The 25,085-nt window shown below is 45.1% G+C and overlaps 1 protein-coding gene across 1 annotated transcript; it reads left to right on the forward strand.

Moving 5' to 3' along the window:
- The first annotated feature begins 3,852 nt into the window (after positions 1 to 3,852).
- Positions 3,853 to 20,860, forward strand: mn1b (meningioma 1b). Its single transcript, XM_035165790.2, has 2 exons — positions 3,853 to 8,464; positions 19,336 to 20,860. Exons 1-2 carry the CDS (start codon positions 4,903 to 4,905, stop codon positions 19,572 to 19,574), a joined length of 3,801 nt encoding a protein of 1,266 aa, XP_035021681.1. The 5' UTR covers positions 3,853 to 4,902; the 3' UTR covers positions 19,575 to 20,860.
- The last annotated feature ends 4,225 nt before the right edge of the window (positions 20,861 to 25,085 follow it).

A 25,085-nucleotide genomic window follows, 5' to 3' on the forward strand; every position in this document is an offset into this window, starting at 1 on the left:
TAAAGGCCTAGACTACACAGAAAAGGGAAAAAAAAAGCTGTTCCAGTGTTTATGGCAGCTCATGGCTGCATTTCCTGCCACAAGACAACACACTGGGGTGAGAGGGAGGAAGTGGCACAGTGAAGATTAAACTCACAGTTTGGGCCGGCCCCACCGTGTTTGTGTGCATCTGTGACCTTCCCCTGGGGCCACGTTCACTCAGGTTTTTCTTGGAGAGGAAAGTTATTTCTGGATGTCGTTGGTTAGCAGTGATGTCACAAGTGTTTCCTCATCCTCTCGGTCCCGGGTCGACTTTAGCCCCTGAGATTCTCCTCAGTCCTTCCTGTTGTTCTGAGGTGGAGGAGGTGTGGAGACAACTGTGTGTGCGTGGGTGTGTGGGTGGGTGAGAGAGAGAGTGTGTGTGTCGCATCTCCCTCCCCCTTAATACAATGGCGCTTCTCTGGATGACAGATGCTGTTTAACCTGCCCTGACCCACAGAGTTGTGATGGCTCAGCTGAGTGACAGGCTCATAGAGGACACACACACACACAGAGGCTGTGCCTCACACTGCCCCAACTGCACAGGATGACCCCCACCACCACCTCACCCCATCGAGGGAAGGAACTGTCTCTTTGGGCAACCCCCCCACCCACCACCACCCCTACCCCTTGGTAATAAATGTCTATCTGAGGAAAAGCTTAACATGGCGCATTAAGAGCAGAGAAGTACACCCACTTCTGCTATCTTGTCCTATTGAGTAAAATATTGAGACAAATTGAGCACTAAATCACTGCAGAGGAGTGTGGCATTGTGACAGCGCTTGAACGCCTGTAGACTGTCCATTGTCATGAAGTCGCCAGAGCAGCAGCTCTGAGCTGGATTTATCATCACTGGGGACTCGGGGGAGAGGAACCACGCCATCGGTTTGTCATACTTAACTTGTCTGTCTCCATTTGAGAAGACTGGAGACGTTGCTTGCAGGATCTCTATCACAGGGGTATTAACCTTACAGTCAGAACAATATCTTGATGTTTCCTGCTGCTCAGCTGCAGAACACTTGTATGCTGCTGTTAATGGGGTTCCGTGATACAACAGCCCGTTTATCATTTTAGGAGTGAACATGAGTTGTGGTATTTCTAAGGGGCTTCACAGAGCGGTGATGGCAGAGGCAGCTAAACCTGTTTGATGTGCTCACACGTGTGTGTTTGTCTGGTTAAAGCTCTAATGATGCTCCATCCAGCTGGCTCTCAGATATGGAGGCGGTCCTCCAAGGTGATACTGAGGCAGAGTGTGATCTATTTTTTTTTTTTTTTTTCACAACACAACCACACAAGCACAGCAGCCTTCAGAACATCTCCACAAGCTTCTCCTTCGCTCTCAGGAAGACAGCTACTTTACACCATGTCTCCTTAAAAACACAATCACTGTCTATCCCTGCCTCCTCGCTCGCTCTGAGCTGCTGTCCTCTCCGCTTCAAGCAGTGCATATCCACACCCCCAAAATTCCAAATATACACACTTCCCTGCACCTCTCACTGCCTTGTCCTGACCTGTTTCCCGACTCAAACCCTGACATAAAGCCCTCTCCTCAAGGTGCAGGGCTGGCTGCATTGTTTGGCTTCTGTAAGACAGTGGTGTGTGCTATTTATTCTGTATACACACATTATTGCCAGAATTATTATCTTATATACTCCATGCATTGGCTGAAACATGCACACCACTAAGAAGTAATTTAGATAATGTTCTGACATGTAGACTACAGGATATTATATGTGCAAAAATAAGACATCAACAGTGGTGGTTAAAGAAATTGTAAAATGAAATGTGTGTAGTGAACACTTGAACCCCCACTTCCCTTAAAATTAACATGACAAATTTTGTTGTGTTGGAACATGATTCATCTGATTATCTTTTATTTTTTCATAATATAACAATGTCCTGCTTTACTACTATCTGTTAGTGGACTACTGGTAAATTATGTTAGATATAATTATTTTAAATGCTGAATGAACCAGTGTGTAATATGTGTTTGCATTAGAACCATGTTTATATTTAATAATTGTATTTATGCACCACTTCAGACACACATGCAACCTTTTATGAAACTATGTTCTCAACTGTATCCTCCACAGTCACTGACGCCAGCCGCTAGGTGGCACTGTGTCTGTTTGGTAAAAGTCCTCCTTGTCCCTCACCACCTCCTCCGCCTCCACCCCCAACCCCCACAACCAGAGCTGCTGTCTGACACCAGATCCTCTCTCTCTCTCTCTCTCTCTCTCTCTGCCCTGCACTGTCCACAATGTCGGAAAGATATATGATAGAGTTCTGCTTTCACCAAAGAAAATATCAATGGTGGTACATTTTAATCGCAAGTGTTTCCTTCATTTCAAATAATTACACCAAGCTCAGAGGAGGGCTGGACGTGGAGCACACACACACACACACACTAAATCTTCAAAATTCATCCTTCTTTTTGTTAAGTGGATATAAATTTCCATACTGCAGGAAAATGAACTCGCTCAAAATTGACAACAGATGAAATAAAAATCAAAATAACCCATGACAGAAGAACATGCCTATGAACAAACGGACATTATAATAATCCTTTTTATATGTTAAGCACTTTTAACAATGTTCAAATACACTTGACACAGGTTAAAAAACTGAAAAAGCCAGTAAAAGCTAATACATGAAAATATAAAATACATAATCACACGTTAAAAATAGTTCTGAAAAACTTTATTTAAAAAAAAGCATAAAATCCAAATATAGTGATTTGTCCTGTTAAATATGAATATACACATTTTGTTATTAAGGGACTTTTGTTTCTCAAACTTCACATGAACACGAAACAGTTTTCACGTGAGCTGTTTTCAATTATTTCATGTCTTACCTGATATGTTATAGCCCCACTTCACCACACACAGTTGATTTAGGTCAATACAGTTAATTCATTCATGTAGTAAATTATACCAATTTGGCCTGGCAAAATATTCCATTTTAGTGAGCATATTACTAAGAGAACTCTATTGATTATCGGCACCAGGGCTCAATATCCTCCACATGATTTAGTTCAGATGGTCTTTTAAGGAGGATTTTTCCCCCTTTTGGGATTTAGACTTTTGATCAGCGACAGTGATGTGATGCACACACTGATACATCTCATTCATCCCGCCATCCCAACATCCGCTCAGATGTGTGCTTTCATTAGTCTGCATCGATTCTGACTGTTCAACCACAGGATAACAAATTTAACATCCAGCATGTGGGCGCAGCATTGATGAGTGTTCCATAGTGTGTAAATAGATACATAGTGATACAGACTCACCTGGAACCACCATGTCTCAGTTAAACACACAATAAACAACCAGCTGCGTGTTCAATTACAGCGTTGTATTGGTGTAACTGTTGTTATGTTGTTGTAAATATGATGCAATGATGATACAGCTCCAACTGTGGCTGATCCCCGATCATGGATTCATGGAAGCAGGGGAAAAGTTTGTTAGGTGAAGAGGTCGAGAGCAGCTCTGACCGGATTGTGCAGAATTTCCCTTGAAGCCCTGTTTAGTTTAGTGGAGGATCTTAGAGTTGATGATAAAAAAAAAGGTTACTGCATTGGCTTAAAATTAATAAATTAAATGTATTTTATGATGTTTTTACTGTTAAACAAAATCATCTGTTTCTTTAGGTCAAAACTTTACATTTAAAGTGAAATCTGTCTTTAAAAAAAATCAGATTTACAGACACAATACAATCTCATTCACTCCGCGGACCACCTTAAAGGCGCTTGTCCCGCCCTCGAAGCTCTCTCCGCTCGCTCTGATTGGCTGAGACCTCGCGGATGGAAGTGGCTGCAGAAATGCAAAACTTGTTGCAGGCTCCTCCGGACGCGTCGGTCTCACACAGAGCGGCAGAGCAGAGAGAGAGAGAGAGAGTCTGTGGATCGCTCACTACGCACCAGACCGCAGTCGGTAAACGGAGAGACGCACACGCCAGGAGCGACACGCACCGGGAGGACTTGAAGGCACCGCGCGTCGCTGCTCAGCGCATGACCGGCAGCGGGTGGAGGATGCTGTCAAGCCGATCCGTGGTTGTGGAGTGCGGGTAGTGCGCACCGCTCCGCTCCGGGTTCAGGTCGCGTAAAGCGGACGCTCCGGTTCTCCGGTACCTGGAGAGGAGAAGAACCGTGTCCGTGGACTTTTCCATCACACTGGACTTTTTGGTTTCACGCCTGCTCAGCGGTTGATGAGATTTTTTTTGAAGGAGATCCGTGGCCAGTATTTATTCCAAGAAAGATTTTCCCCCTCAAAAGCGCAGAGGTAGTTTTACTATCCACGGCTGCGACTGGACTTTTCCCTTGTTTCCACTATGGGACCTTATAAAAAAAAGTCGCTCTGGGACATTTGACTTTGGACTGGAATAATGAATTAGCTGTCAGAAATTTTCATATTCCCACTTCTATCGCTCCAGTTCTCCAGCGCTCTCCTTTTTTAGTTTGATAGTGCCATGTTCGCTCCGGAGAAATACGCACAGAAAAACTTTGGAATATTATAAGTCACTCGTGCAGCAAGTTAAGTAAAATTGTTTTATATTTGTCTGTTTAAGCAAAGAGAAAAAGAGAAGCAGTCAAGTGCACGATTAAACACGAGGACAGAGACACACTTTACGTGCGTATTTGGACACAGTCTGTCCCCTCTCTCCGACGCGTACTTGGAGAAGTTGGAAAAACAAAAACAATTGATCCACAACAATGATAACTTATCTGGTGAGTTTCAAATTTTAAAGCGGGCAAAGCAGTTTATTCACCAGTGTTATACAAACATTTGAATAGTTTCTTGTATATGTTTTTTTTCGTTTTTCTTTTTGGGGACAGACGGAAAAACTGGCCAACTGGCCGTCATGTGGGATTGATTGCAAGGGAGTATGTTTGGGCTGGAGCAGTTCACTTCTCAGATTAATAGCAGAAACCCTGGCCAGTCAGAGAGAAACATAAACCAACAGAGACTGAACATGGGATCCCACTATAAAAGCCCAGGTTTTCACGCTGGAGGCCCACCGGGAGCAGTAGAACCCGGCATGGGCCCTCTGAGCGAGCCGCAAATGCTGGGGCTCAATATGAACATGAACGGAGAGCAGTACGGCGGCTTCCACCCGCGGGGCCACTCGGACATGCATGCAGGCGGCGGACTTCAGCCGCAGCAGCAGCAGCAGCAGCAACAGCAGCAGCAGCAAGGACCCATGCATGGATTTTTTAACAACCAGCAACCTCATCAAGGACATCCTCACGGCCATCAACCTCACCCCCACCAACATCACCCACATTTCAGTGGGAATTTTGGAGGCCCAGAGCCAGGGTCATCATGCCTGCACGGTGGCAGGTTAATGGGCTTCAACAACAATGGCATGGGACCACAGCAGGGCTTTGGAGAAGGATTTGATCCTCTCGCTGAGGGACAGGCAGGGGATGGCTTTCCCCAGCAGCAGCAGCAGCAGCAGCAGCAGCAACGGCCTGGTAATATGCCTGACTTTCAACATCACGGGCCTCCCAGTGGCAGCCATGCTGTCCCTGCTCCCTGTCTACCCCTCGATCAGTCCCCTAACAGAGCAGCCTCCTTCCACGGTCTCCCCTCCTCTTCATCCTCCTCCTCTGAGTCTCATGGCCTGGAGTCTCGGCGGATGCCAAACCAGGGAGCTGTGGAGGGATTAGAGTATAACTTCCCTAGTGAGCCCCCATCTGGACATTTTGATGTACCTGTATTTTCCCCATCAGAATCAGAATCTCAGTTACCCCATTTTGGGCCAGGAAGGCCTGTTCCTGGCGGGAATTTCCCAGGGAACCCTGGCATGCCACGGACACCAGGTATGCAGGGCATCTCTAAGGGACATCAGCCACCGCCACAACCCCAGCAGCCTCAGCATGGAGTGTTTTTTGAGCGCTTTGGAAATGGCCGGAAGGTGCCTGTGGGAATGGAGCCGGGGGTCAATACAAGACATCCTCTCATGCAACAGCAACAACAGGCTAGCTTGATAGCCAGACAGAACTCATGCCCCCCTGGCCTCCCCCGACCCCCTCAGGCTGAGCCCGGCTCCACTAACCCTAACATTCTGGATGGAGGGGTCATGATTCCTGGCCAACACAACCAGTTTGAATATCCCATTCACAGACTGGAAAATAGGGGTCTGCACCCCTATGGGGACCCCATGTTTAATATGCAACAGCCAGCTCCTCCTCCCTCCCAACAGCCCCCGAATCAGAGGCTTCAACACTTTGACTCTCCTTATATGAACATGGCGAAAAGGCCAAGATTTGACTTCCCTAATGCACATGGGGGTGAAGGCTGGTGTGGTGGTATGGATAACCACCTCTCTCCCTCTGCGTACCCCGGCCTGCCTGGAGAGTTCACCCCACCTGTGAGTGAAGGCTTCCCACCAGGTCCCCTGCAGCATCCTGGGCCTGAGCAGCAGTCTCTGCAGCAGCGCCAGAATGCAGCCATGATGATAAAACAGATGGCCTCTCGCAACCAGCAGCAGAGGATGAGGCAGCCTAGTCTGCAGCAGCTAGGCCACCACGGTGAAGTGCCTCCTGGCCCGATGGCTCACGGAGGCCCAGTGGGGGGCATGCCTCAGCCCAACTTCGACAGAGAGGCTGGTGGCAGGATGCCCAACATTGATGGACAAAATCCTCATGTCACTCAGGAGAATTCCTGGTTTCAAGGGTCCCACCCACCTGGGGAGATGATGTCACGGCGTATGGGTGGAGCAGGAAATGAATCAGGGCCGCATGACATGGGTCTGCAGCAGAATGGGGCTGGGATGATGTTTAGGCCAGGCATGGGCATGCAGGAGCCCATGAGGATACCAGGAGATGGGCATGTACAGGCTCTCCATTCCCCGGGCATTCACTCACAGTTCAGCGGTAACATGGGTAACCTTTCACAAATGCAGTCTCCAGGAGCAGGATCAGGGCATCCGAATGCACCGACAGAGAGGCGGCCTGCTGACTTCCCTGCACCTCCAATGGGAGCACAGCCAACGTTTCCCTATGGGGGGGCCAACCGTCAGGGGTCAGCCCACAGCGCTCCCCAGGGGGTGAGCACCTCACCAGGGAGCTACCCTCCTCAGTCTGAGTTCCCCCCAGGCCAGCGGTCGTCTGTTAGTAAGCTTGGAGCTCTGTCCCTTGGGAACTTCAGCAAAACCAGTGCTAAAGACAGTGTTTTCGGGCAGAGCTGCCTGGCGGCCCTTTCCACGGCCTGCCAGAACATGATCGCTAGCCTAGGGGCCCCCAATCTTAACGTAACATTCAACAAGAAGAACCAAAATGAGGGCAAGCGAAAACTGAGTCAGACAGAGCAGGACATTAATAGCAGCACATCTAATGGGACTGGCAGTGCTGGTCCTGAATATTTTCAGAGCAGCACTTCCCAGAACAGCCAGATGCCTGGCACCGGGAATAGCAACTCTAAGCCTGCAAGTCAAAGCCAGACGGTGCAGGGGGAAGCCAGTGCCCTCTCCCCAAATTACAACATGGACGCTACCCCGTGCAGTGAGGGGAAGGCAACAACAGGGAGTGGGAGAGGGAGAGGGAGGAGAAAAAGAGACAGTGGACATGTGAGCCCTGGAATTTTTTTTTCCTCTGACAATGGTAACCCTGTTGTAAGTCCAGGCCAGCAGACCCCCTCAGCTGGCGTTGGGGAGAGGGGTGGGGGCACGCCCCATGAAAAACACCTCCAGTCACCCTCATGGGGAAAAGGAGGTGACCTAATGTTGGGGGACCAGGCCGACCTGATGTCTTCTTTGGACAGTGGCATTCAAAGTGTGGCCAAGTCTGACAGTAGCTCACCACGAGTGGACTTTCCTGACGATGTCAGCACCCACTATGGCAACGAGGATGAGGTGTCCTCCAGCTCAGATGCTGGAGGGGCCCCGGTCACCAAGCCTAATCGCAGCCCTATGATCACCGGCTCACCCAAAATGCAGAGGAGTGACCCCGGGTTGATAAATGGACAGAAGGCCCTGAGCATGGGCATTAACAATCATACTACCTCGACACCAGACAGCTATGGACTGAATGCTGGTGGGGGCACAGGGGCCAGTGGGGTGAGCCACCCGGGCACTCCTGGGGTGGAGCAGGTACGCACCCCATCCAGCACCTCTGGCCAGGAAGATATCCATCCCCTGGAGATTCTGCAGGCCCAGATCCAGCTACAGCGACAGCAATTCAGTATCTCTGAGGACCAGCCTTTAGCCATTAAAAATGGCAAAAAGAATGGTGACTGTCCCTCGCAGAATGGAGACAATGAGCTGGTGAGCTGCAGCCCGGATGCTGGGAAGGGCTCAATAGGCACTATTGACCTTGACACCCTCATGGCAGAGCAGCACGCCACCTGGTACGTGCCCAGCGACAAGGCCATGATGGATGGGTCAGAGGATGACAAGGCCATGGGACCCTGGGAAAAAAACAAGAGCCAAAACAACAGTAAAGAAGGTAATTGAACAGTTTTCATTATCTTATAGTTATATGACTTGTACTTTCTCTCTGTCTCTCACATTCTCACACATGCAGCTCAGGCTTCATTAACGGATCCATTCTGCCTTTAAAACGTGTGTATTATAAATCTTTAAAAAAGCTTTTTACTTAACCTGAAATGCATGGTCACACCACACAGGTACAAAGAGCTGATAATAGAGGACCTCATGCATATTGTGCGTTGCAGAGAGAAGCCGTCTCTCTTAACTGGGCTATTTGAATTTAAGGGGGTTTACCTATAGGATGATAATTAATTTAATGATGATGAGAGGCATTCAAGTCTTTAAAAAGGAAAAAAAAAAAGATTTAAATGTATTTTTTTCATTCTTTTGTTGTTTGTTCTTGTTCTGTTGCGCTGTTAGTGAAGTAAAGTGATGATCAGAACGGTTTTAAATAGTGAGTGAACGCAGTAAAGCCTGCGCCTCCTCGACAGTGTGTTTTTTATAGGTTTCTTCGTCGTAGAGACACAGTACAAAGACCTGCTGGAGAAAAGTAAACATTTCCTGCGGTTCTTTATCTCGGTTTTCAGGGTGAACAACTACATTGAGAAGATTAATAGCTTTTTGAGGATATGCGTTTGCGCAGCGGGGCTTCCTTCGCCTTGTTACGTGTTTGTTTTTGTTATTATCATGGGATCGTACCGAGCTGCTGAGAGTGGACTGAGCTTTAGATTGGCTAGGATTAAAATTTCACCGTGACATTAATACAGCCTTTAACTTTTACTTTTAATATCCATTTAGAAAACCCTCCATACTAAATAATAATAGTTATAATAATAATAATTAAGTATTTGCTTATTGTTACACTTGTTATTATTTATTTTCGTCACTTTTGTCACTTTTGAAATTATTTATTAATACTATTATCAAACTCAGAGTAAACTGGGAGTTTCTTACAGGTCAGGGTTTCGTAACTAAAATTTAAAAAAAAAATCTTTTGGCTAGAAGACCGTTTTTCTATTAGAAACAGATATTATTATTATTACTATAATCTGCACATTTATGGTGTAGATTAATTTTTATGTTTTTAATGGTGACTCTAAATCAAAATACAACTCATTTGAGTGTTACGTTGTTCAGCTGCAGATCAGAATCTTGCCTTAATAATAATAATAATTAATACAAATAAAACAATAAATTATTATAATATATCATTAATATTATTACGACTACATTATTTGGCTATATTTTTATTCTATTAATATTATATTTTATGCCTTACTCGTAATATAAAATCGAATGCATTATTTTACGTTACAAAAGTATAATAGCCTTGTAGCTGTATGTAGCAGAATATGTCGTCTGGTTTTATTTATTTATATAGTAATTGATATATTGATTTATATGTTTTTTTATTTCCCTCTTGCGTTTCTTGTCTTGTCATTTTTTAACGTTGGCTATTTATAAATTATTTGAAACTAAACCCACTGTGAAAGTTAAAATGCATATATATTGTATAGATATATCTATATGTCTATATATCTTTATATATATAATTTGTGGAAAGCGCCTTGCGAGTCTCGAGCGCCTCTTTGTTCTGATTAGTGCGGGTGCAGAGAGGCGCGGGGGCGCGCACCGCCGAGTCTGGACTCGGGCGCATTGTTTCTAAGAGACAGACACAGAGTCACACTGAGGCTGGAACACGAAGCTGTGTGTAAATGACCGTTTCAGCTCATCTCAGCTTTCATCCTGAGTATGAATGAATAGAAAATAAGAATCAGTGAAGATATTAATTTACGGCAGAATGATCAAAACTAGATTCTCCTTCATGCAGCTATTTGTTTTCCTCATGACTTGTCCCCTCTGGTCCTCTCGGCTAATTTAACAGACAAATGACAAGGTCATTGAACATTGTGGCTTTTTTATTTCCGTCATTCCTTCCGTTGTCATTAACAAAAAAGGTAACTGAGATATGTTTTTCATATAGAATAATATATTATAAAAAACAGAGCACAGGGGATTGCTGGAAAAGAAAAAAAAGGGTGATGCCAGGGAGTGATATGTAACATCATTACTTCTGATCATGATTAATGAGTCTTCTTTTGAGGAGGAAACCCAACACTGATAAGCAGTCAGCCACACTCGCCCTGTTGCTTTCACTGTCTCACTATCTCTGGGGGCTGATAACACATTTGACAGTACAAATTCACAAAAACAGTAGGTATTTAAAAGCAGAATATTGTCTTTCCTGCTCTCCTTTCACCTCCTCTCCTCCCTCCTTCTCTCTCCCTCTCCATGTCTCCTCTGCTCCCTCTCAGCCCTCCCTACATGGACAGGAGGCTTGCAGCTCTGGAGCGATCGATAGCTAGTTAGCACAAATCACGGCTCCTGACAGTTTCTCATTTGAGTGCTTCAGACAGCAAAGATGAAAAAAGGGTGGAGGTGTATTTGGGAGGGGAGGGGGATTTTGAGATTGAATCTAATGCTTAGGCTACACAGAAGGGAGCAAAATAACATAATAATTTAAGAAAAGTCATAGCCCACAGTGTAGTTCCAGAAGAGCCAGCATCCCACTGGCTTTTCACACTGCAAAAAAATATCCCCCTTAGTCTAGTGTTCAGTCCTCCTGAACAAAAATCTAATGGATAATATCAGTGACTCTAGTTTGAAATATATTAAGCAAATTCATTAGTCCAATAGATTCAAATATAATGTGGTCAAGAAAAAGATGATTTTCATAAGGTTGAAATTAATGGGTGTAATTCTAACAGCAGCGGAAATAATTTCTTCCCACTTACAAGTTGAATTTAACATTTTAATTATCACCACAGGAGGACATCACCTGAAATTATCTGAACCATAAATACGTCTTAAATATAGGCAGATCAAATATGTGTTGATATATATACACACAGGCCTTATTTTTTCTCTCACTTAGTTGCGTCATTATTAAACAATGGGCACTCAGAAGTTATTACGTTCAATATTTATGTTCAGCAATTAATACACACGACTGCCTTATCTTAGACGCACGGTGAAAAATGAAAATGTACTAGATGAAAAGGCATTTGAATTTATTATAATAATAAAGAGAACTTTTACTATTTACAGTCAAATTCAATTTTGTTTGTCAGACATTCAGCTGAGATGATGTGTTTCTGTCGAGAGATAACACACGCAGAGTATTTGTGGGTTTTTTACAGTTAGTGTTTGTACTTTATGAAGTTTAGTTTGTCTGCTGGAGAAGTGAAACAGGTGAACTTTGGTGAAGCTCAGGAGTTTCCTCACTATGAGCTGATGAAGGGGTCAAGGGTCAGTCTCGTCATATGAGGTGAATGTGTCCATCGCTCAGTGAAACCAGATGGTTTCGGTTTCGGAGCCACCGGTCTCGCTACGATACGAATAAGACCCAGCGCAGAAATTCAACATTATATATTTTTCACTAACTTGCTCTGAATGTTTTAATGTGCAGACGAGGAGCCAATAAAACTGAAACATGCGCTTATTTCCCTCAGAGTGCAGGCGTGCGTCCGCCCAGCTCGTCCTCTCTGCGGTCCATGTGTGCCTGTTGTAAAGCGATGTGAGCTGCAGCGGTGGCCCTCTGTGGCCTCCTCTCTCTGTGACAGCACGTACTTTCAGTTTTCCTCATACCTGCCTCCTACCAAATCTTACAGCCGGCAGATTCTCCAGTGCAACGCGGCATCTTCTGCCCCTGAGAAGTTGAGGTGCACACAAGCAACTTTGCCTGTACGTTGTCAGTTAATATTATTTCCCCTTTTTAAGAAAAAAAAAAAAATTCTCTTACGCTCTTCCTCTTCCCTTCACTCGTGTATATCTTAGCCAGAAGTCGACCGTTCATTTGGAAACTTGTGCATAGTCTTGATAACAGGCAACCAGCAGGCATAGGAAGTGATTCGGTTATTTTTATTTTTACTTTTGGCTCCTTGTGAGTGACTTATTTTTTATCAAACACTTCACAGTTGACCCTGTGGAATAGTTTCACTCCTCACTCTCAGTAATCAGGCCTTAAACAGCTCTAATAATGATCAAATCTCCGTCGCTGGGACTTTGACAGGTTTGAAAAGAGGGAACTTGCGTCTTATCGCAGCCACTAGAAAGCGTTTAAATCCACAGAAAGAACCGTATTGATATTCCACCGTGGTGAACAGTCCTGTGAGACTACCTGGCTTTGACATTTCAGTGTGACAACAAACCCACAAATCACACCAGTAATTTCTATTTCCTTTCACGCACACACAAAAAAAGAAGAAAGTGATTGGCACGTGCTTGAATGTGGAAAAAAAAACAGCTTGGGGCCGTCTGTGTTCTTTACCTGTCATTACAAGGTGTTTCATATCGACATTTTTAACATCACACATCCACGAGCCTCTCGCACATCCCTGTGCTGCAGTAATGATGATCATTATGATAATCATAGCAATTAGCCTCTGTAATATTGTTTCCAAAAGTCATAATTCACCCTCAGGTTACTCCTGTTAGTTGACTTGGTTATTGACGGGTTCATCAGGGCCACAAAGAACGGCTTATGTGTGTAAGTGCTGATTTCAGCAACATAGTCCTGTCGTGACAAAGCAGCATCCGAGAAACTCATGTCCTCCTCAACACGATCCTGTCTAATCATGGACAAAGAAAATGACGCTCGTTTTAATGTTATCACGTTGTATTTTTTCCTCCCTGCTGTATGTTTGTGATTGCGTGCGCCATGGCGTGCACGTGAGCGTGTGACGAAGGGCAGGTTTGTAGACACTGCAACTTGATAGTGTGGATTTGTCAGCTGTAGACATAAAGTTTGATTTATTTAGACTCGGTGTCAGGCTCACGGCTTCAGCCTGCAGATCTCAGGTGTCTCGCTCGGTGGAACACGCTCACTTAAATCTAATGTGTTGAAAAATATTTAAGAGCATTTACTCGACTTGTGAATAGTGCAGGACTGAAAAATGCAGATCATGCATTTAAAGTGTCTGGAATCTTAAGACATGTGTTTGCGAGCGTGTTTGCAATCCTGTTTGTTTATGTGCTACTGTGTCTGTGTGTCTGTGTGCGTGTGTGTGTGCATGTGTGCCCTATGTTTCTGGGATTTTGCAAGACATTGAGCACTGCTGACATTCAAAGAAGCCTTTTAAAGAAGCGTGCTTGTGACTGATGAAGAGAGAGGAAGATGAACAAAGGTGTCAGGCCTTTTGCTTTGCTGGATCCTCGACTCTTCAAAATAGCAGCTCATCCGGTGTTTTGTTTTCCCTGGGGAAGGGTGTTGGAATAGAATAAAACTTGTCTCAGCATGTGGTAAATATTCTGCTTGGATGCAGCAGCGAATGCAAAGCTGAATTTAGCTGCGAGATGCACAGAATGCGGATTTCCAAACCTTCGATTGTGGACGTATGTGACGTGCCTCCAAATGTCCACTGTCTTGTTGAGCGTCTGCCAGACCTGGCCAAGCCGGTCAAAGAAAAAAAAAAAGGCATCAGTTGGACACACAGCTCCTGAGAGGTGCTACTTGGTTCATATGTTGCCAGTGATGCAAGTGCACTATTTAAAAAGGTGTGTGTGTGTGTGGGTGTGTTTTCAGGTTTTCGGAGGTGCAGATGTTGTCACGCTGCCAGCAGCGGTTATGTTATTTGCCATACAGGTAGTCGTCAGACGCCTTTAATTTGTATGGAGGAACTGACAAATGAGTTATGACACTGGAGCTGTTTCTCCCGGGAGACAGAAGTAGAGACTGATTGAGTGAAAGAGAAAGTAACAGAGATAGAGAGAAGGTTTTTTTTCTCTCTTCAGAGAACATCTGTAGTTTCCTACATGAGACGAGTGGCTGGGTAATAGCTACCATTTTCATTTATGGAAGAGAAAATGATATATTTCAAAACTGTTTTTTCCATCACTTTCATGCTCCATGACTATTGTTCATTCTCGTCTCTATGTAGAAGATATAAACATATTTATTTATATATATATATATGTGCCTATAACTTTTTAAAATATGTCCTTTCTTAATAAGTCATCCAACAATATCAGTTTTAAATGTTATGTATTTAATCACCGTGTGTAAAACGATCTCTTTGTTCCTTGTTCGATATTTTGTAGTTTAATTCATAATTACACATCATTTTATTCAGAATAAAAGTGTCACTCCTGATCTGAAAATTGCCACAGTTTTCATGTGCGGTTGACCTTTTCCAAAACGGTGGAAACAAGAGTGTGCAGTGCTGTGCTGAAACCAAATAGAGACAGCGTAGTAGATCAATATGTCACTGACTTGGATGACATGCTGGACAGGTCCTGGACATGGTTGTGAGTTATGAAGGAGGCATTAAATCACTTCCCATGTTCTGATTTGTGTCTGGTTTCCTAAGCACTTCTTGTGGCCAGAGGGGTGTGTGTTTTCATGTGTGTGTGTGTGTGTGTTTGAGGCAAAGGGAATGGGTGTGTTGCGGGAGAAAAAGGTAACGAACGCTGGGGGCGATGCCTGCCTGAGCAAGCTTTTTCTTCTCCCCCCCCCCCTCTCTGTATGTTGCAGGCCAGAGAACATGGGGGGAATTTAAACCTAAATAAGCCCCGCGCCCGCGCCTGAGAAACGTGCCCCCCGCTCTCCACAGATCGGCTCCCTGCACTGAGGGAAAGGTCGCACTGAGGCACATGGGTGGGTTTTCGGGGCGGGGGTTGCAGGGGAGCCTTACATGCCCCCCGCTCACCCTGGGGCATGAGACACATGGCTAATACCCCTGTTAGTCCCAATGCACTTTATGAAGTCTTCCCTGAACACACACATGTAGCTGAAGGATGTTATTTGATTTTGTGGGGGTCTTAATTACCTCCTATCATTGTTTTGGCACCGACCTGCACGTCCTGTCACTGCTGACACTGAGGGGAGACATCATGGGGAGAACCTCGACGTCTTATGTTTCAGCCAGACAGTAAACATTTTCTCCGGCTCTGCATCCCTGCTGGTTAAAATCAGACCTTCTCTCGCGGCGTTTTTTTATTTATTTTTTTAAATCAGACTTTTCCTCTGTGAATTGTGACGGGTGTTTTGTGCTGACAAAGACAGAGTCCTCGCACAAGGCCATAGTGGTAGTTGTTATGCTAAAGGAATCTGACCTGATGACACACACTGTCATAGGAGCGCAGGCCTTTGGGTGTTTTTGTCAGCGAGCAGAGCATTCTGATTGGGCTGGTTTGTGTTCAGAGAGGATGGGGTCATGGCCCCGGGAGCACAAGGTCAAAGGTGAAGTGTCGTCATGGAAGTATAGAGCTCGGGATAGAAAGGGCAGAGGCCTGCCGCATGGGATTGTGGGGCCTGGGAAATCAGTGTGACGGCTCCGAGGAACTTGTAGCAGAACAACGCCTCGTAGATTCAAACCTTCTGGCTCGCTTTTCAATAATCTTCCTCTGCCATTAAAGAAACAAATTTATTACTCACAATATCTGTGTCAGCTTCAAAAATTAAAATTTTCAACTGTGACGAACTGCGTTTTTTAAAATCTTTTCATGATTAATTGAGAAAATAATTGCAGGGATTATTAAAATGATAGTAAAAGCAGTCTGCGAGCAGCCATTGTTTACCTTCCTGCGCGGCTTCCAGTGTGTTGAGTGTGTGTGGTATGACATGTAAACCCATGTCAGGCCGTCAGCTCCCAGACACATTGGTGTCAACCAGACAACCGGAGCTGTGCTGAGCGCCGTGCTCCCTGCCTTCATGGCATTCGAAGCTCTACTCATCTCTGTAAATCGTCTCTGGCTGTGTCTGTGAGACAGCTCCCAAACCCTGCTGCTGCTGTGTGTGTGTGTGTGTGTGTGTGTGTGTGTGTGTGTGTGTGTGTGTGGGTGTGGGTGTGCGGGTGTATGCGGGTGTTTGTGTGTGAAATCGTCACCCCAGACACTAAATAACAAAGTACAGCACTGGGGGCGAGAGATACAGCGATATATAAGTGCATCACATTAAATTCAGTATTTACTTAACACATCACTGTGGTAATCTTCTCTGGCTGTAATGTGGTTAAGGATATTTAGGTGTATCCGTGCTTCGGTGCAGCTGCTTGTGCTGCTACTGTTCCTTTTTTATTAGGTATTTTCTCCCTCGCTTGTTGATGCTAAGCACTTGTTCCCCTCAGACGAATAGGCTATTATTGAGATATTACCGTGGATATGAATCCTACGTTAGTCAATGAACAGCCATAACAAGGCAGATCTTATTGGGAAAAAAAAGGGAGAGATTTCCCTGTTTGTAAAATGTCATGGTGATTTGGGATTTAGACTTGTGTGATGCAGAATTTCACACTGCCGTTTCCACTTTTGAACGAATGCGCCGCCATGGATAATGCTTACAATTTAACTGTAGTGTCTCGATTTTTTTTTTCCATAAAAATCCCATTCCCTGAATCCCCCCTTTGGCTACCCTGTAATAGTGGGTGATATTTTAATCCTGTGGTGGTCAAGTGTTGGGCTTATTTTTAGAGTAGTGGATTTTACAGGCGCTGTTAATGAAAAAGTGCAACGTAACAAATATGAATTATGTTGACTGCAGGTCGTACACTTGAAGATGTGATTAAAAATAATTAGCAACCGAAAACAAAATAAATAGACATTATTTATTAAATTATGTTCTAAATGCAAAACCTTTTTTTTTTTTCAAATATGAGCTTGAGCTTCAAAGTGAATACTGGGATTATGCAGGTGATACATTTGTGAGTGTGTGCGGCAGAAAAGAGAATCAGCGTGTTGGTAATTAGAGCTGTGATGTGTAGATTGTTTTTCCCTCTCTGGTCCTTGCATTGAAACTGAGTGATGAGTCTAGCTGGGGCCGTGTGTGTTTGTTTCTGCGTCCGCGTCCATATGCATGTGGCCGTGCGTGCTCATGTGGAGCAGCAGCTGAGGGCTGATGTGGGCATACAGCGGCGGCAGTGGCTGGCGTGTTGTGTGTTTTTTGGCTGTGCGTGTTGTCAGTTTGCTGTGTGTCAGCAGTGAGCCAGGGGAACGCTTGGCTGCCTATTCAGGCCGGTGCGGACCCTGCTGTGCCCAGCTAGCATGAGCTGCCGGCGGGTGCTCGAGGGCAAGAGCGCTGGGAAGAGAGAGGGAGTGTGAGTGGGTGGGTTTTGGGGGGCTAGGAGAATGGGTGTGTGTGTGGGGGGCGCGATACTGGCAGGGGGTGGGGATCCGCCATGCTGAGGTGTGTGACTGGACCCTCTGGCAAATGTTAGATCTCCTTGCCACCACCACCGCAACACTGCTCCAAATCCTCATTTCTCCTTCACCCCCACACCCCTCAGCCCCCACCTACACCACGTCTCCAGTGAGAGGGGGGGGACGGGACCAACAGTCGGAGAGAGACGAAACAGGGAACAACGGGAGGACTGGCTGCCTGACCTTTTACCAAACCCCCCCCTCACTTTTCCATTCCAGTGGTCGCAGCCCAGACAGGCTGGGGGGCAAGCGTGCCTCACTGCCTGCATGTCTGCCTCTGCTTGCTTCTTTTGGTCGTCCTATAGCTGCCCGGCTCGGCCTGGCCTGGTCAGGGCTGCCGGCCTTCTCCTCCCTGGCTGTGTTTTGTTAACACCGTGTCACTGCTGCCTCAGGGCTTGTAAAATCAGAGAGAGCGAGAGGGATGGGGGTGTGTGGAAACGTTAAGCAAAGCAGAAAATAAAAACAGTTTAAGCTGAGCTAAAAAAAAAGGGGAAAGGGGGTTGTGGATGATGTGGGGGTCTGCGTGGCACCTCTCTTGTCTCGTAGGTGAGCAGCAGAGTGACTGGAGTGTTGTGATCTGCAGCCTCTGCGCCCAGACTGTCGATCACAGCCTCTTCCCTCTCTGACACACGTAACTCTGCTTGTCAGAGCTGTTTTCTACCTGTCTCCACACTCAGACACCGAGTTGTCCCTGCACCTTAAAGCTCTGTGTCTTTGTGCTGCACACTGATCTGTTTCAACCATCCACACGGAGCAAGGCAGTGATCTGTTCTGTGTGGTGAGGAGATGGGAGAATAATCGGGCCGATTTTAGTGAGGGATCCGTAACATCTTCACACGTATTTTCTCTCTGCTCTGGGCTCGCTCGGAGGCACTACCAAAAGCACACAGTGCAACACTAGTGTCATACCTAACCCGACCTGCCGTGCTTCGCTTCCTCCTGCATTTTTCTTTTGTCTACTTCAAATTTTTTCTTAATTTCTATCCTCTTGTCCTCACCTGTGCGTCTGTCTGTACCTCGGCAGATAAAGTGTGTCGCTGCGCTTTTATGTATAGTTTAGCCAAGCGTTTCCTGTCCTCGTCAATCTTCCCCTTGACAAATTTTTCGTTACATGGCACAAAGTGATTTTTTTTTGTCCATATGTGAAGAATGCATCTCGGGCGTCAGCATTAACTCTTTAATATGACGTATAATCAACCTGTATATCGATTTTCTGGAAGCATGGTGCAACCATTTAATATGAGGCTCCACATCTCTGTGACACAGGGTTGATACCGTGGCATGGCCATTATACCAGTAAATTGGGTCAAGCAAGGTCAAAGGCCAGTTTTCTCTGCGCTCTTTGACCCCTGACTGGAGGTCGTGCAGGAGCATTCCTGATTTGCACGCCTGACCAAGAGCAAATGAATGCGTGCATGTTTGTGTGTGTATGTGAGGCATAAGGAGGAGGAGTGTGAGGAGAGGAAACTTTGCTTACAGCCTCCTTCTCCGGTTGTATTGATGGGGGGGTGGAATAGTGTTGAATAAATTTCACAGTGCAGATTTAGAGTGGGATGTGAAGATGACACGGGAATTAAAAGTCTGTATTTTAAGTGGTTCATCTGTATCACAGGATGACAGTTGCTTAAAGTTTTTTATTTTTGTTTTTCTCACAGTCTCAATTAACCTTCTCCTCTCTGTGCTTGTTTACAGAATCAGAGCTGTCCCAGAGTAAGACTGGAGTTGGTGCCCCGGGCGCCGGCGGAGGTGGCGGCGGAGGTGGAGGTGGCGGTGGTGGGAGCAGCGGAGGGAACCACCTGCAGTGCCTGTCCGTCCACTGCACAGACGAGCTGGGGGACAGTAAGGGCAGAGGGGGCCCCGTCTCGTCCTGGCGCTCTCTCCACTCTGATATCTCCAATCGATTCGGGACATTTGTGGCGGCCCTGACTTGAACAGGAAGCAGAAGGCCAAGCAGGAAGCAGTACAGAAGATTACAACATAAAAAGAATGACAGATTAAAAGACAATGAGGAAGAGGATGATGATGATTATGCTTATGATGATGATGATGATGAGATGATGCCTGTTCAGGGAGAGAAAGACATTTACACTCATAAATGCAAACATGAACATACAAACACACACATACACACGACAAACACACACACAAGAACAAACTCACACACACGCAAAAATACCATGTTTTTTCTGACACATGCAGTCACACTTTAGGAAGCTCGCTCACATACTGCTGGACAATACAGCTTGGGCTCCACTCAACAAGGCCCAATTCTGGAAAACCTCAAATCGATATTTTTTTTTGGTTTGTTTTTTCTTTGTTGAAGAAAAATAAAGAAATGTCAAAGGGGAAGAAGAAAACCAGAAGAAAAGATTTTGTCCAGTTGTCGCTGGTTGTGATTGTATACCAGTGTTGAGTCTTGTGACGCGACCGTGATCTCATGACTTTTACTTTACATGGTTGCAGCTCTAATGTATAAATCCTCCCAGTCAATGTAACTCTACTATTTGACAGAAATCTGCCCCCCACCCCCACACACACACACACACACACTCTCACAATCTCTAATGAGGCCCACTGGTTCATTAGAAGTGGTCTGACCCCAGAGAAGCAGACGTAGAGGAAGATGGGAAGAGGGATGATTATGCATGAATGTAATCCAACAATTTCTTTCCCCCTCTTTTTAAAAGAAAATGTTAAACTTTATCATTTAAGATTTATTTTAGTTCTCTGTTCTTAATATTGGCCAGAATATCTCTTCTCTTCTCTTCTCTTCTCTTCTCGACTCTTCTACTGTCCTCTCCTCTCCTCTCCTCTCCTCTCCTCTCCTCTTCTCCTCTCTCCTCTCTCCTCTTCTCCATCCTCATGAGCTCAACCACTCGTATACAATCCATCCAATGGGAACTGAAGATGGAGGTCAAGGGATCGTTTTAAAAGGGAATTGAAAAAAAAAAACTTTTGGTATTGCACATGTATAATAAGAGAAAATTTGCTGTGTGTTAGGCAATCTTGTAATCTTTAAATAAAGCTTCTGTTGAATTTGAATTTCTGAAACAATAGATGGAGGACTGTGACGGCAATTTACAAACTGATTTTGGTTTTTTTTGTTTTCTTTTTTTAATAATATGTAAAGTGCAGTCGTCTGTTTTCCTGCATATTGTATATATCTGTATATGTTTTATTGAGTAACTAAATAACAATAAATATGACGTTAAAGGTGTCTTTTGTGTTTACTTGGTTATTATTCACACATAGGAAATCAAACATTGTGTAGTTTTTTATTTTGTGCACAACTCAAAAGAAATAGTCACTCCTGTAGAAGCCTGTGTACCCTGAGGATCATCTGTGAATTACAGAGGTGTCTACTGTACTGTATATTCCAAGTGACAGATATGACAGGGATGTTGTGAACTGATGCACACTACCTGACAAGCATGCAGGTACCTGCACCATATTAAAGGAAGCCGCAACTTCAAGAAGGCTGGAATAGTAATTTCCTGGTGGATTAGGGAACCAAGACGATTAATTCCATGTTCTCCTGCTCGAAACCGGTGTCGCATTTTATCCACCAATCTTTTCTGACATCTCTGCTCCAAACCTCCGCGTCTACGATAAATAAGCAGTGGCACAAATTTTAACTACAAGATAATGATTACAATATTAGTCAAACTGCGAAGTGTTAAACCAAAATGAAAATGCAAATCGTTATGTTTCTTTGGCTTTTTTTTTTTAATATGACGAGTCTTCTCTCTTTTTCTGTTTTCCTCATCATCTCTGCTGGTTTTGGCTTCGAAGCACCATCTTACTACCCCCTCCTCCACCTTCAGTCCTTGCACTCACTCACTCACTCACTCTCTCTCACTCACTCTCTCTCACACACACAGACACACGCACACACACACACCCCTCCCTCTTTCCACTCCCCAGGCCCTCTTTGGCTCACCTGCTCTTTATTGGCCATCTGCATGGATGCTTAATGCTAATCAATAACTCCCCTGTGTGCCAACTCTGAGGTGGAGACGTCAATGCTACCTAACAGGGCTAGTGATCAACCTGCATCACTGCTGTCTAGGATACAAGCGCACGCACACACACACACACACAGGAGCTCCCTGCAGGACCCTGTCTGTGTTATTCAGGTGTATTTGTGCTTGCTGCTGTAGCGGGCGCCTGCTGTGTCGGATTGCAGAGCCTGTTGTGAATGTGATGCACAGAGAGCTGCACCGTTAGCAAACAGCAGAGACTGGTTATATGAGAGACTGTCATGTCACCTGGGAGGGTCTGTTTAGGGAGGGAGAACGGGGGGAGAAAGTGAGAGATGGCAGGGGAATAAATGCTGATTACACTGCTCACTGTGAAACTAAAGCCGGAGATTCTTTGTTAGGTTTAGTCACGGAATCAGTAAAATATTGCAAGCCATTTTTGTGCCTTTATGTCTAGACAATTTTGTGTATGTGAGTATGTTTACCAGATATGTTTAAGCACTTAATCCTTGCAAAATATTGTATGCATTTGGTCACAATTCCATGCGACAATTAGATCTGTCGCCTTTCCATTGTTCACAGAGGACACATTGTACAAACGCACAAGCTCACAGTCATTGATGATACTGGTTTGACTAGTATTTAGCAATAGCAACGGCACGCCTGACTAGCGAACATGTAATGGATCAAAAGCTTTGTTATTTTCACAGCCAGGTTGGGTTTAGGGATCAAAAAGGGTTCAAGTGCTTCTGCTATTGTTGACTAATGCTCAGGCTGAGCTTTGTGCTTTCATGCCAAGGTGCTAAATTTCCTTATACAGTCAGATCAGCTCAGTTTGTATGTGTTTATGCCAGAAGACTCCTGTGGTGACACATTACCTGCCTGTCTGGTTTAGCTGACCTGTTTTATGGCAGGACAAGGGCTTGTGCAGACAGGTCTCTGATGCTCACACACAGTTTGTGCATTGCAGATTGTTGTTGTGTACGTGAGGCTTTCATGGAAATGAATTAAAGTCTAAAATTACATGCTGCTCAATTACCGGCCTCATTAAGAATGTGTTATTGTAATGTATCTGAATGTGATAATTATTTTGGACCCAACTTGCCCATTCATTGTCTGGTGTGTCGTACAAGCGTACAAACTTGTCTCCTACGCATGCAAGTGGTCTGTTGTGTGATTGTAAAATGCAATGAATTTCACTACACAACATCTGCTAGCAAAGACAACAGGGTCAGCAACACTTGTTACTGATTATCCATGTTTCGCTGTACACTGGTAGTTGAGGCTGATGTTTTCTTACTGAAGGGGGTCATGTGATAGGAGCCTCACGAATCAGCTAAGGCTACGTCGTAACTGAAAAGACCAAATCATCAAGGGGTTGTTAGTGTCTACGTGATTGTTTCCGTTTCTGCCCACCCAGACCAAAACGCAGCCCTGGAGTTTTCAAACTAAAATGCGGCCAGTGGCTTTTGCAAATTTCTCAGTTTTAGCGGCTCTAAAACTACGAAGTAGTGTGGACGCCAGGTGTGTTCATAACAGAGTTAATGTGTTTTTAGACGAAAACATAGAAGTGTGGATGTAACCGGTGACAAAGAGTCCTTGTGATATTAGCTCCGGACAAGATGTATAGTGCTGGACATTTTCCTTCAATGGTCCCTCCTCTGCATGGCAGCCATATTGGGGAAGGAGAGTACTGTGTGGTCGCCTGAGAACTTGTGTGTTTCCCAGCCAACGCGCATCTAAAGAATAACAATTTCACTAGCCATGAAGACCATCCATGGAGCCATGGGGGCCGTGGCCAGAAAGCTTGGCCAAACACTCTCCTCTCATGCAGCTTTCTATGTACTCCTATAAATACATCTCCTATTTGTATAGAGGCGATATGCATCTTTGGGAAAATACCACAATGTTGACATAAGAGCACCCTCTACACCCCCCACTCCTTCTCCTCTGTCCCCCTCCCATCTTTCTCCAAACTCTTTCTACCCCTTGCTGAACCTTTCAGTGCCTGAGAGAGAGAGAGAGAGAGAGAGAGAGAGAGGAATGGAGGGAGACTGGGAGTAAAAGAAGTGTCTCTTAGAGGCCTCCACGGTCTTTAAGCCACTATGGTATCCACCAGACCCCTCACATACACTCGGCCTCTAAAAGGCTTTTGTCCTGTAAAGAGGGGGTTTGGCTAAATTGGGGGTGCTTGTGGATTGGCGGGTGGGATTGGGCTTGGTGTAGTATACTTGGCTCCCACGTCTCCATCACTAGAATGGTGAACTTTTTTTAAGCTCGCAAACGGAGAGTTGGGGTGTAGAGGGGCAAATGGGGCTGTTTTTTTTTAGGGTGGTTGGGGGGGTGTTGGGGGGTTTAGTTGGAAATCTTCCAAACAGTGCCTTTATGCTTTCAAAGAAAGCTCCACTTGTGTAAATGTGCTCTTTGTCCCTTGGCCTATTGTTTGAATAGCATTGTGGACTTTTTGTGGGAAGCTCAGAGGGGCCTGGGGGGCCTGAGGGGCCAAAGAGGGACCAAGGGGGGCTCTGCCTGAATGACTCGGACCCAGGGACGATAGAGCTGCGGAGAGCCCGAGGTACAATTAAGAAACGTTCGTAGCCGCATGCCAACACATAAATGCTGACGTAAAAAGTTTGGCTGTTTATAACACTAATATATCAATATGTTAAAAAATCATCAGGCTGTAATTTCAATGACATGTCCCGAGGTGATGAAGACAACGACTCAGCAGATCTTGTCTTTCTGAGGAACTGGCCAGTACCTTCTTTGCTGATAGCAACAATAAGAAAACAGTTTGCCTCCCTCCCCCTATAAAGGGATTTCTTGATAGAGCTGAGTGTGAAGAGTCCCTCGCTGCAGCCAATTCACAACCTCCATCTGTCCTCGCTCTCAAAAGATGCCGGCAGGTGGAAGAGAGGCACAAGACATTTGCATGGTGGGGGGGGGGGGCACGTATCCTGACGTTTCAGAGTCCATTGGTCAGTTGAGTAAAAAGTTACTCATGTTGTAAAATTAAAGTAAAAGTTGAAGTACATCATCAAAAACACTGACTTCTGAGACTCTAAAACGTAAAGAACAACATATTTAAAGATGAATTCAATATGTTTATAATTTTTGAAGATTCCAAGACTTATAATGATGCAAATACAATACTGCTCTAATGATACAAAATTGCTGCAACAGGTGCATGTAGTTACACAGAAGCAGACTTAAATTCAAATCCAATGAGGATAATCCAGTGAGGATAAAGTAGGGCCTACAGTAAATCTCCCTCTTCCATGTCAGGACGGTCTCCCTCTACAGTTTCTGTTACTCCCTCTTTTCCGCTTGTCTCAAGTAAATCCCCGTCCCAGCCTTATGGCGAGACTTTCAGCGTTCTCCCCTCTTCCCGAAATTGGTTGGATACTTGAGTCTCGTCTGAGCTCTCCTCTACTGTCATCGCCAGATTTCTTGTGACCTCTC

Source organism: Hippoglossus stenolepis, chromosome 9, assembly GCF_022539355.2.
Source record: "Hippoglossus stenolepis isolate QCI-W04-F060 chromosome 9, HSTE1.2, whole genome shotgun sequence".
NCBI classification, from domain to species: Eukaryota; Metazoa; Chordata; class Actinopteri; order Pleuronectiformes; family Pleuronectidae; genus Hippoglossus; species Hippoglossus stenolepis.

What these genes read in the sequence shown, in the direction of transcription:
- mn1b (XM_035165790.2), top strand. Translation starts at nt 4,903, where the DNA reads ATGTTTGGGCTGGAGCAGTTCACTTCTCAGATTAATAGCAGAAACCCT. An exon ending in CCAAAACAACAGTAAAGAAG is followed by an intron (nt 8,465 to 19,335) that starts GTAATTGAACAG and finishes GCTTGTTTACAG; the next exon opens with AATCAGAGCTGTCCCAGAGT.